Source organism: Pagrus pagrus (genome assembly GCF_965226575.1).
Source record: "Pagrus pagrus genome assembly, chromosome: 14".
In the NCBI taxonomy this organism is placed as follows: Eukaryota; Metazoa; Chordata; class Actinopteri; order Spariformes; family Sparidae; genus Pagrus; species Pagrus pagrus.
In genome coordinates this window covers 17090913-17104044 of record NC_140198.1, presented here as the reverse complement: position 1 = coordinate 17104044, position 13132 = coordinate 17090913, and the positions used below count along the sequence as shown (strand labels likewise).

At 39.1% G+C, this 13132-nt stretch overlaps 1 protein-coding gene across 2 annotated transcripts; it reads right to left on the bottom strand.

Annotated features, from left to right (window-relative positions):
• Window positions 1-1848: 1848 nt before the first annotated feature.
• On the bottom strand, window positions 1849-11309 carry chrne (cholinergic receptor, nicotinic, epsilon). Of its 2 annotated transcripts, XM_084374386.1 has the most exons (12): window positions 11125-11309; window positions 7156-7289; window positions 6873-6917; window positions 6144-6253; window positions 5905-6060; window positions 5592-5692; window positions 5311-5511; window positions 4669-4783; window positions 4446-4560; window positions 4144-4351; window positions 3024-3157; window positions 1849-2869 (listed from the first exon to the last, which is right to left on the bottom strand). In XM_084374386.1, the coding sequence occupies exons 1-12, from the start codon at window positions 11192-11194 to the stop codon at window positions 2702-2704; spliced, it is 1557 nt and encodes a 518-aa protein (XP_084230512.1). In that variant the 5' UTR covers window positions 11195-11309; the 3' UTR covers window positions 1849-2701. The 2 variants fall into 2 exon arrangements, with proteins under 2 accessions (XP_084230512.1, XP_084230513.1); XM_084374387.1 differs by lacking the exon at window positions 11125-11309 and having other exon boundaries at window positions 5905-6013; window positions 7156-7288.
• Between the last annotated feature and the right edge of the window lie 1823 nt (window positions 11310-13132).

Genomic DNA, 13132 nt, shown 5'->3' with positions numbered 1-13132 from the left:
GACTGGGCGCCATCAGGTTCATCACACACAGGAATGTAGACACTCACGGGGAGGAGGACAGGGGTGGAAGAGCGGCGGGAATCACGCAACATATCACGAGATCTCCGGTCAGCATTTTCAAAATAAAAGCCTTGTTCGCGAAGATGTCACGGGATATTAGTTTAAACACCAAACTCACCTCTGGTATGTGTTTATAGAAACAGACAAATGTTTTGTGGCAAGGAATTTTCATAAACGTTACCCACAATCCTTCAATAAAAATAAAAGACACCGCCATCGGAGGCTTTTAACGTTGTAAGAAGTGGACACACCGGAAGTACATATCGCGCCAGCTTCAGGTACCTTGAGCTTTTCCTGGCTCGTTTGGTCAACTTTAGACGCAAGAAATAGCTATGTAGAAAGGGCTGTAGCTGTTATTTTATACGAGATGTATATCAGTTTGAGTACTGATCTAATCACCGCGCACAGACACGAGAGAGCAGACTGATAAGTGCTCTGTCATGGATGTGATGACACATGCAAACTGGCCTAAATCTGGGTCGTGATTTGCATGTCACCAGTCTATCAGTGGCAAAACACACCACCTCCAACCACACCCATATCAAGACCATTGTGCAGCATATTGTAACATAGATACAAAGGATTTAGGAACCTTTCACAAAATATGAATTGTTTCACAGGTTACCAGTGAAATACTGTGACTATTACATGTTTGATCTTTGATTGCATTGGTACAACTATTTTCTGGGACTCTCCTTATTTTATTGAACATGATATTTACTATCTAATCCTCCTGACTGAATCTTTCTGTTGGCCTCATGTGAGCTACAACATTGAGTAAATTTGTTTGTAATTACCCATTTCCTTAATGCATAGGACCACGTCCCATATCCCCCCTCCAGATTTCTCACATTATTTCTTTATCTGACCAAATTGTTGTTGTTGTGTGATCTTTTTTTACCTCTTCCTCTTAATGAGTATTTTTGTTTGTTGTTTTTTGGCCTGCATACTGAATGAGATCTATTGTATAATTTTAGACTATACCCACAAACTGACATATTTATGAGTGTGAAATTGTGAACATTCACCAGATATAAGTAAATACTTACATGACATAAGTAAAAGCTGAACAGTTTGGTGACAATTGAGTCCCTCAGACAATTTACACTTTACCGGGTTATGAAATAAGGAAGTAAGCCCTACATTGGTGCAGTACCTTCTCACACCACATGGAGATGCTCAACCACCATGACACTTTACACAAAGGTATAACTATGGACTTAAATCAAGATCCTCAAGAGAAAAATAAATGTTTTCTTAGTTTTGTTTACCTTTTACATGTCCAAGGATATATTGTTATGTCATCATAAAGTCATGTGTTATATTTATTTTGCCTGTATTAAATTACAAGACAATCAACCTTATGTTGTGTTGCACTTACAATGAAATACATTTGTTGAGTATCTATTTTATATACACGTTGTAACTAATGATAAAACCTGGTGACAAATACAAACTCATTCAGTGCATGTAAGCTCATGATTCTCACATGAACAGACTGTAAATAGCATTTATAATTTATAATAAGAATGTCCCTCTCAAGTTCCCACTGATGTAGCTTTGAACACAGCTGGACATAAACAGAGTGAAGACGATGAACTTGAAAAAGTTCTTCAACGAAGAACAGCAGATGACTATTATCTCTCTCTGAAAACATTTCTGAGATGTGTGTGGTGCAATCAGATGTAAGACGTGTTCTCTAACACTCAATTCAAGAACAAAACACATTTCCCTAATTGTATGTGGGGTTTTCACACTCACACTTGAAATAAATTGACAAAGCAAGTCTCAATGCACAAAATAAAATATTTATTTAAAAAACATGGTACAATGAATCAAGACAATATGCCTCTGAGCCATCTGACCCTAACAAGACTTCCTAATAAATAAGTCATAGTAAGAAGAATAAGGCTTTGATTCAGAGTCACTGGCTCAAGTTGCATGCACAGTTTCTTCACATAAGACATAGTACATGCAGGGAAACCTATCCAGACATCAGCAGATGTGTTTCTCAGTTTGATACATGGATGATTCTTGTGAGCCCATGAACGATGAACAAGTTTTGCAGACCTCATGTAAATAAAATCAGATCATCAGTTTATTCTTTTTTTTTTTTTTTTTTACTATTTATGAATACACACAGTGTATGTGTGCTTACGGCATAATGATGCTGCAGCAGTTTTAATCTGAAAAGTTCTTCAGTGCAACAGCAATAACTTTCATAGCATGGTGGTGAATTGCCTTGACCTGAACATTGTTTTATAGCCCAAAATAGACAAATATAATTAAACTTGGTATGATTTAAAATATGATGATGACAATGATGGCAATGATTTAAAACATACATTTCTTAACTACACCTGGTCCACCCATTCAATATACACATCCAAAGGACATACATTAACACAGAGAACGCAGAACTTACTTGCAAGTTTGAATGAAAACCCTCGGCTGCTTGACAAGCGCTCACAAAGACAAGTCTGAGCCTCGAGTGTGAACACTGATAGATTTGTTGTTACATCTCTGTCAACTCAACCCTGAATCTGAGCCTTGGACTCAATGAGCAAGACCGCTCAGCTGTAGGGACAGCATGAGGCACAGTGACCCTTGGTAATGTTTCATTACAGCGAATATATTTTTTTTAACTGGGGGCATATTTTTTGTTCTCCCCAGGAAATGGAAAATCAGGTGCCCGGTTGAAGTGTCCTGTTAAGAAGATCCCCACTGTGCCAATGATGAAGAGGAGAATGGCAGCCCAGAAGCAAACCTTGTCAATCATCTTCCCGATCAGGACCCAGCTTTCAATTTCCTTTAGACAGAAGTAAAGTGAATCGAGATTAAAACTTACTAAGATAACAATTTGCCTTAAAAATATAGACAGGAAAATATGTAATAAGTAGACACATCCAAAACATTAATTATACCTACAAATTGTTGGCTAGGCAGATATGTTTAACACTCACAGATCCAATATCATTTTGTTGTCTTGTACTCTCGGCAATGAAGTTGCAGGCATCCACACATTGCTTGATCTCAGGTGCAGCTTGGGCCAAACTTTTATACAAGTTGGCTGTGCTGCTGACATCTATGTTATCCACTAGGCGGAAGGAAACGCAGACAATTAGACAATAGTATGCCACTGCATTATCTGAGGCAAACACAGGCACCATAAAAGGTGCTGAACGACACGTAATATGCATTTACTACACACATGACTGGCTAATATAAGGGATATGATGCATAGTTTAAACGTAGAACTTTATAATAATGGAACATTTCTTTAATTATCATGAATTATTGCAGTAATAAGCATTAAATAATAGTTAATTAAAAGGGTTAACTATGTCTATACAGTATACAGTATATAACTATGTATAATAAGAGATGGCTAAGTATTGTCAAGTAATGCTTATATAACCTGATTTATAGGTGAGGCTTTAAGTTAAGGAACGTCTACAAAGGAACAAGTGAACATAAAAACCATGGAGCGTCTCCATTGATCTCAACCTTGACCAAAAATAAGTCAGCAGACAAACAAGTAAGTGGATAATCATTACCCTTAAATAAGGATTTATAGAAACAGTTTTCACTTATCAATAATGAAATGGCTTCGCTGTGAACATCTTGATCACCCATATGCTTATATTAGTTAGTACCTTAATTAACATGTAAACCCTTAATTAAAGTTCATATTATTAACATTTTAATGTAGACAAAGCTCGTAGAAAGGCACAGAATACAAACTTTTACTTACAAATATTATTATGATTGTTATTCACGTTTGTCGGCTCCAAAATGATTGTTTTGTTTATCTCTGTGTATTCTGACAGATGGTTCCAGCCTTTTAGGAGGTTTGTGAGCCAGTAGTATAAAGCTCTTGGTATCATGTGGTATCTGTGTTTTGTCAGTGGTAGTTGCCAGTTTGTGGGAACAAAATGTAAAAAAGGTTCTACAGTATGCACCCAGCCAACTGTGCTGACCAAACGTTAGCCAGCTAGCTGCCTTTTACTGTATTACCTAACAGTTAATTAATGTACCCTAAGTGCAAAGTGGTAAAAATAGTTTTAAAAATATATGTCTTACCAACTGATCTTGTCAGACCATGCCTCTCTCTCTGTTTGTCAAACATCATTTCACTGCGAGGCTGTTTCAGTACATATTCCTCTGCTCTCTGCATGAGGCCAAAGGAGCTGCGCCGCCGCTCCCTCACTCCATTTACCTCTGCTGTCACCTCACCCTCTTCCACCAGAGGGGACATGCCTAGGAAGCGAGGTACCATTTCCAGGAACAACTGGAACACAGGGCAGAGAAGATAGCAGTAGTTAGTTCACGTAAAGTAACTCTTGAATACACATATTTGACGCAACTGAACATGATGTACTTACATGTTTGATGGTATAGGACATGGTATGAGTGCTTGGGCTGCGCAGGGAGAAGTTCAGCACCACAATTTGATTAGTGGCAATGAGAGTAGTGACACTCATCACAAAGATCAGGTACCTGAGGAAGACATCAGAGAAGATCTGTGTTGGACAGGGGGCTAAAGCTGTAATGATTAAAGACTAGAGGCCCCCAGCAGAGGTCAGCATAGAACACACGCTGACTCACTTGCCGATGAGAGGAACAGAGAGAGATGTCTCAGGGATCTTCTGAGCAATAAGAAAGAGGAAGACAGTCTGAGCCAGCAAGACAGAGATGGACACAGTCAGCTTTTGTCCCCCAGCTGTGAAGGCGACAATAGAGACTTAAGAGAAGGACCAGACCAAATGCAATAATCATACCAGTTTTAGGACGAAATACTTTCGGTGAATTCTCCATGCTCAGGCACTATACAGTATGCAGTAAATAAGGTTATGTAGTACAATTAAAAAGGGCTTTGGTCAAGGATAGGGGGATAAAACAGTACACTGAAAAAAGATTTGGTCTTAGAGATCTCTCAACTGAGCTCCATTTTAAAGGAGACATATTGTGCTCATTTTAAGATGCATACTTTTATGTTGGGTTACTACTGGTGCTGACTTAATTTTCAAGACCTTTAACATGCACAAGAATCTATATAAAACACTAAAGGAAAGGAAAACTAACAAAAAAGCACAATAGGTCTCTGGTCTTTAATAAATGAGTGGCATAAGAGTCACTAAAATGCATTATTTTTTATATTTCATTATGAGACTAATTCAATAATAATGCCCTTTTTGAAACAATAATCTATGAATAATAGCTTGAGGTTGTTAAACAACTACTAAAGACCTTGTGCAGGTAGAAAGTAGGCCAGTACGACCACTGAAGAGATGAGGGAGCAGGGCAGGATGATGTTGATGATGTAGAAGAGGGGCTTCCTTTGGATGATCAGATTGAACGTGATCTCCTGGTACTCTAGGTCATCTGGGGAATACCGTTTGTTGATCATCTTCCTGGCTGGACGATGGACGATGGCCCACTCACCGTTCTCTGAAGGGTGAGAACATAACAAGCTGGAGATGAATTGCGCGTTTGAATATTGGAGTATAATGATCGTGGATGAACTGTACCTGTGAAAGCCTCAGGATCGATGTCCACCCACTCAATAGTATCTCCTGTCTCCTCAACAGCCAAGATGAGGTCAACCTCATTGGCACTGTACGTCTGGGATCTAGAGGTCGTGGCAGTGACGATGGATTAGAACAGAAAAAAGTGGCAACCTGGATGTAACTCCAGTTCTATGAGCAGGTTTCTTGCCTTTAAATGGGGCAAATCACTAGAAAAAGCCCATTATAGGGCGAGAAATGTACGAAATAGAACAAACTTATAAATCAGCAATTATCTATAGTACATATATTTTGAAATTATGTAATTTTACCACACCTGAAAGCTAGCGTGCAGTTCTGATAATCGAATGGGAAGTAGGTGATCTCTATGGCACAAGTGCTGCGATAGATAGCAGGTGGCAGCCAGTACATCCAACCACTCTTGTCTATCAACACATTGGCATAATAAGCCACATCAAACTTGCCATCAATGCTGCAGAGATTGAGGATAAGGAACAGAAACTGTTAATGCCAGACAACAAAAAACAGTATAATGGCTCTTTGTTACAGCCTTACTTGTTCTCAAGGACAATGTCAGGAAGCCAAACAGTGTTGCATGGGACACGAATAACCTCAATTCCATAATAATCGGATGCGTTCCAGGCAAGACGATAATCAGTCCATTGCTGTAGATGACATTTGAGAGAAAGGTCACCTGTGTCATGAAAACTAGACACAGCCAAGGGCTGAAAAAGTGAGAAGGACCAAGTCCTTTGGACAAAATTGTCTTTAAAGGAGACATATTATGCTCATATTCAGGTTCATAATATAATTTACATGCTTTAAATCTCAAAAACAGATCAGTTTTCTCATGCTTGTCCCCCTCTCTCTGAAACGCTCGTTTTAGCTCCTGTCTCTTTAAGGCCCCCCTCCTGTATACCCAGTCTGTTCTGATTGGTCAGCTTACACACACCTGACCCAACATCGCTTACTTTGTCACACTGTACAAATGTGTGACAAAGTGACATAGTGTGATGTCACAAAGACTTGGAGTTAAAGGCGGGACTTCTGACGAGGTGTCTCAGGCACTTTAGGAGCAGTGTTTTTCTGTGGGACAGAGGAGGTCCCATTGACACCGACTTTGGGCTTTTTAACTTTCAAAACCTTTACATGCACAGGAACCAATGTAAAACACTGAAGGAAAGGGAAATAAAACAATAAAGCATAATAGGTCTCCATTAATACCAAAAGTCTTGTCAGAATTTGTACACACAAAAACAAAATATGAAGAGAGGAAAAACTCACAATCTCAATCCACACATTGGTCGTAAGAGTCTCCTCCTTTTCGTTCTGTGGTATAAGTTCAGAAGAAGCATGAATATTTGAGCACTGCTAAGTTAATACTGCAGTGAGCTAACAGCATGATCATGTTCATATCTAAACCCACCAAGAATCATGATTAATGCTATTGTCCTATGGGAATAATGGTGAACTTGCGGTCATGCACCTATCTTAAAATTGTGTGTATTTGCTGTTTGGAGCAGTTCCAGCCAAGCTTTGATGGCAACAAGTACGGGTGAGCCCTCACCAGAGAGATAAGGTTTGTGAGGGTCAGCTTGATCTGAACCTGCAGCTTGTCTTCAGGATGAACCACCGGGCGAATATTCTTGTTGTAGCCTTGGAACAAGTGTCTGATCAGATGTTTCTCCTCATTACACCGCACTGCATGGAAAAACAGATGAGAAATGGAGTTAGTTTATGTGTATATGTGTTGGAATTATGCCTGATTGATATTTCATAACAGGAGCGGGAGAAACATTGGAAATAAGCAAAACTATGCCAACTACTAGAACTACTGCCTCATGGTTGTATATGGTTGTATAAATAATTTGACCGTATTAAGTTTGTTGGTCTGCTGTTTCATGCGTAATCAGCGTATGACTCCTTGAGCTATGTGAGGTCACAGTGACATGTGACCTTTGACCTTTAAACACCAAATTCTAATCAGTTCATCCTTAAGTCCAAGTGGACGTTGTGCCAGATGTAATTAAATTCCCTCAAGGCATTACTTTTTTTTCTTTTACTATTGGTTAATCTCTCTAAGACGATATAGCCTTTTCTGTCTTAAACATTTTATTTAATCTTTATAGCAAATATGACGTGTATGTATCTATCCGTGTATCTATAAAGATTTTCCAGTAGTCTAAAAACTAATAACCAACCCAAAAATGTCACTTCACAGCCTGTTACCATCACGCTGTCCTTCTTGGTTGCTCTTTGTGTCAGTATAAACTCCAAGAGAGACTAAGAGAGAGAAAGGCAGCGGTTATTTCCGACTTGTTGCCTCTTCCCTCCCAGCTGTCACGATCCATAGCTCAGATTACACAGCAACTGGGAAACTCTAAGCCCGCACTTTAAGTCACACTCAGGTCATCTACAATAATCATCAATATCACCATTAGGCAAAAATGATGACAGTAGCATGAACTACAAAGCAGTAAAGGTGTCGTCTCCCATGATCGATTCATTTCCAGGCCTGCCGGGTCCAATATGTCACATAGATATGAGCTGTAATCATAATTCTCCCACGAGACAATACCTGTTGTAGGCTGTGTAATGCTGTTGATGTCTCACTTCCCAAGGATTTGTCAATTGTTAATTAATTGTTCTCAAATATTACACTGAACACACGGATGAGAAAACTGATGACAGTCATTGAAATTTGAAACGTGAGAATGCAGAGGTATGCTGTGTGTCATTCCCTTCTGATCTGTTTGTCAACAGTAGTACTTCCTCCAATTTCATCACAGAGGAAAACAAAGACATATAATAAGGCGATTATACAAAGAGAGTATGAAAGTATATATCTTGAAATGGAGACTGCATACTGACAGCATGCACTACTAAAATAAACTATGTAAAATCAGCGTAACATTGCAGTTATTCTTTGGTAGGTAACGATAATAACGTGCTGACCTCATGGCACCCTGCAGACTGTGTCTCTTTGGCTTTACTACAATATTTCCATAAAATAGCACTCATGATTTTGTATTTATCTACAAAAAAAACAAAAACACAATTATTAATAAGATAATTATCAAGATTATTAGGATAGGATAGATGGCTGCAAGCAATAATGGTGCTGCATGTGTTTGTACCAGAATTCAGACAAAATAAATGTAAGTACAATAAATAGTATGTCATGTTGCAACACAGAAAGAAATACACTGACTCTGACTGTACTCCAAACTAATACGAGGCAGCATATTACCTTAGTAACTGCAGCAAGCAGCAGTTAGGGGTCCAGACTGGGAGCTCAGTGTGGTATTACGAAACAGGACAGGCCTGGGCTAGCTTGTTAGCATGCTAACTTCAGTAGATATCTCGGCAACACAATTCATAGACCTCTTTGACATGATGTCAAAACTCCCAATTCTTCACATTCTGTTGATAATTTTAGTTAATTCTTACACATTCTTACATAATGCACCTTTAATGTGTCTCATTTATATCTGTCTAATTTCTTGTCAAAATATATCAGTACACTTAATATAAGACCTAGTAAGTGACAACGCAGTGAGATTAGGGGCTTGTTTTTAAACATTTTCACTTGCATTCACTCGCATATTAATTCTTTTAAGCTTACTTTTAAAGTGGCATCTTTTTGCACCGTGTCGTGTTATTCTAAATAAAGTTTGGTCAAGCAACTTACGTGGATCAGTTTTATTATCATGTGGATCCAAAGAACAGATAATGTTTGGAGGGGAACAGGGGAGTGATGACTGGAGACTAGAGGCAGAGCTACAAGTGACCACTGAGGGCATGTGGGCTCTGATCTTTAAGTCATTAGACAGCACAGGCCAAAAGTGAAAATAAATTGTTTTATTGTGATACAGCTGAGCTGACCCTTTGAGGTGACCAGATGGCAGTTGGCATTATGGGTCAGAACAACATGGCCACACAGGTAAACATTGCACCATCTCTATTTGACTGGGGTAAAAGCAAGCCAACCTTACCCCAGCTGACCGTGCCCCTTCGTCCAGCTCGCTCCTGCTAATGTCACCACTTTTGAACATGAGATGCATCCTTTCTTTCAGCCCCACAACACAGTCCTATTATCAGTCGTTTGCATTCCAGTTCACATTCTGATCATCATAACTCGATGATGATGACAGACATAATAAAATAAATAAAACTGTTATAGATAGCAATTGTGGTGTGACTGTTTCTTGTGCTGACTTTGTATTATTGTCCTGCATGTGTGTAACTTATATCTTCACACTCACACTCTGTGTTTGTCAGTGAGTGTGTAAAAAGCAGAGAGAAGTGCTGTTCCTCTTGGAAACTCGATATGATATTCAAGTGAAGTGATAATGCTCAAGACCTTGCCACTGGGTGATTTTAAACTACCCCACAGTGACCTCTACCAAGGAGATGGAAGTATTTCCCCACAACTGTTGAGATCGACCGGTCATCCTGTATGACCGGTCAGTCAGGGAGAGGAGAGGTATTAGTGACCAAATGGATTTGCAGACTCATTTAAGCTCACACAAATCATATTTTTATAATCTTATCAGAAGCTTTTACTTCTTCTTCCACTGCAGTTGTAGCCTTCCTGCCTATCAGAACAGCTTTACACACACCAGAAGTACTGCTGCTGTCATGACGAAGCACAGATGACCTTCTGCCTTACTTCATGCTGACTGACACTTCTCTGCCCATCTGAAAACACATCACTACGCTCAAAGCAGTACTAAATCATGTGACAGTCCAGGAAACCGATGATCCTCCTCAGCATCTACAAGTGCACTTAGTGTATACAAGCAGACAAAACCACAAAATGCTTTGTAATGGGTTACCCTTTAATGCCAAATTGAAAAAAGCCCGGCAAACTTAAAGTGAAGCAGCGTGTACTGTACATGTATACTACATATCAGACCTACACAAATGGTAGCCTGTGGGCAGGATGCAGCACTTTAACAGCCTCTTTCTGGCCCATTGATCAATAATTAGTTGGCTTATTGGCTGTCGTTGCCAAGCGCGGAAATTTCATCAGGGAAATTCAAACCCAGGCTGTTTAAACAGTCAATCCTACTTCTAGGATTTAAAAGGTGTACTGATTTCTTTCCACTTATATATATACACATAACAATTGTGATAATGCTACTTACTCTCGTACTTAGTCTGTCATATTTAATAATTGTGAGAACTAATAAAGTAGAGAAAAAATAAGAATTGTTTGCATTGTTTTAACACATTTAATTCCTATCTTTAGAGGTCAGATATGCTCTCAACAGTAGGAGGAAAGAAAATAAACTTTTCAAAATAGGTTAAAATCCAAGTAATCTACATTAATTTGATAATTTACAACTGCATGTTGTTCTTGTTTTTGCAAGTCTTAAGGAGGTCTAAAGTATGTTAAGTTTTATCTGGCATGACACTTAATGTAGTGTTTTAGAGCTGCCCTTGCACACGACATGCATGAGATCATTTTGACAGATAAGGCATTCAGCCAGTTGATGAGGGTGTGCCAAAAGTTTGCCACTGCGCCACTTACCCTGAACCACTAAAGTCCCGAGAATAGCCACAACTCCAAAAAATATCCCAAAACTGCGCGCTGCCATCATGTTTCCAAGACCTCTCCACTGCACAGCACTGCACTATATTTAAATATTAAGTCTGAGAGAGAGAGAGAGTAAAGACAGAGAGGAAGAGCCCTAAATCCCTCCACCAAACACCCCGACTGTCGCCCACCCCGGCTGTCGCTATCCATGGCTCAGATTACACAGCAGCTGGGAAGCTACTAAAACCAGGACTTCAAGTCACACTCCGGTCACCCACAATAACCATCATCATGATCATTAGGCCACAGATATCTGTGGTGATGCCAGGTAGGTATATGAAGGTATTTCTTGCACAACTATGAGACCCTGTGCTTGTTTTTTCTTCCATACATCTCCAATATACCTGCAAAAATATGTTACAGATAGTAATAGTTGATATGAAAGACTGTAGGATTACTGTGATTGTTTTTTTCTTGATAAATCTGTCATTTGTCAAGCAAAAATGTCGAATATCTGCTGGTTTCAGCTTCTGAAATATAAGGATTCTGCTCATTAGAGTGTTGGTTGGACAAAGGAAGCAATTTGAAGAGTTCACTTTGAGCTTTAGGAAACTGTGAAAAGCATTTTTTCTTTATTTTGTTGACATTTTATAGACTAAATTGTCAAAATAATCTGCAGATGAATCGATGATGAAAATAATCATTAGCTGCAGCCCTGGTGTGCAGGCTATGCGTCCAGGGTTTTAAAACATACAGTGGAGCCTTGCCACTTCAACAGCTGGAAAGTGTGCAGACCAGAGTTCATGGAGACAGAGACTTGTATCTGCATCAAGATAAATCTTCCAATGCTCCAAAGAAAAGTCTAAAAAGTACAAACCAGATTGTAGATAGAAAGATATCATAATTAGTGCTGTGAGTGATATACGTAGTGTCACCGTGCATTGACAAGGGCAACACACTGATTTCAGGAATGTGCCATGTGAGTTGCACAGTATGTGATGTACTTCTAAATATACATTTAGGGAAACAGAGATGAGCTTCTTTAAGGTAACTGGAGCCTCCAGAAGGCAGATTATGTGTTTCACACTCGGGCAGAGCTCAGAGACAGAAGGAGGGCTGGATCTGTCCTCCTGACTTCTCAGAGACACAGAGCAGAGCTGCTGCAGCAAAACAAGACGCCTTTTAGATTTAGCAAATTAAAGATCAAAGGTGAAAAGTATTTTTGGGGACATTTTAAGATAATGGGTCATTGGTATTTCCTCAGGACATCCAGTCCAGGGTTTGTTTTTCCAGCGTCTTCGCCAAAAGCTGGAGCTTTTTCTCTCTCAGCTCCAGCCGCTTAAATTAGTCAGTCGTTTATATTAACTCGCATGGAGGTCTGTCAGTGTTCAATGTTCAACAGACATGTGTAACTGTTTTCATTACAAGTGCTATAAATAAAGCCACAGTGAAGCAGGGGGTTCAGACCGGCGTAGAGTTCATTCAGTGTGACCAAGAATTGTACTTGAGAATGTAATGACAGCAGATATTTAAATCAGCAGTGCCTGTAAATGCAAATAGAGGAAATTTCATACCAAGGGTGTACTTCAGCCCACGAGCCACCAGGGGTCACAACCACAAGAATCAAACACAACACCTTTCAGAAAACAGACAACAACGTTTCATTCTTGCTCAAATCTGACATGCTTACATCCTTTTGTTCTTACTAATTTTAAGCTGATGTTCATTAACTTGCTCCTTTCCCTATCAAACAAACAAACAAACAAACAAACAATGTTGTGCATGTTTTCTGGTTTTCACAAATGTCTGTGAAATATTTCCAATATCAAGTCACAGCTTGATTGTGATGAGAGGATTAGACATCAGCTAGGCACATCAATATTTTGACATAATTCTGATAGTTTTGTATATATATATATATATATATATATATATATATATGTACATATATATATGGTTGCACTTGCCATAGGAGAGTGGACTATTGGTCTTAGTGGAGGTC

Bases quoted from the DNA above. Each gene is read 5' to 3' on its own strand.
- chrne (XM_084374386.1), bottom strand. From the start codon at position 11,194: ATGATGGCAGCGCGCAGTTTTGGGATATTTTTTGGAGTTGTGGCTATT. The intron at 4,352-4,445 runs GTAAGTACATCA...CCTGTGTTCCAG, and splicing joins TGTCCTATACCATCAAACAT to TTGTTCCTGGAAATGGTACC. The intron at 2,870-3,023 runs GTGAGTGTTAAA...TTCTGTCTAAAG, and splicing joins AACAAAATGATATTGGATCT to GAAATTGAAAGCTGGGTCCT.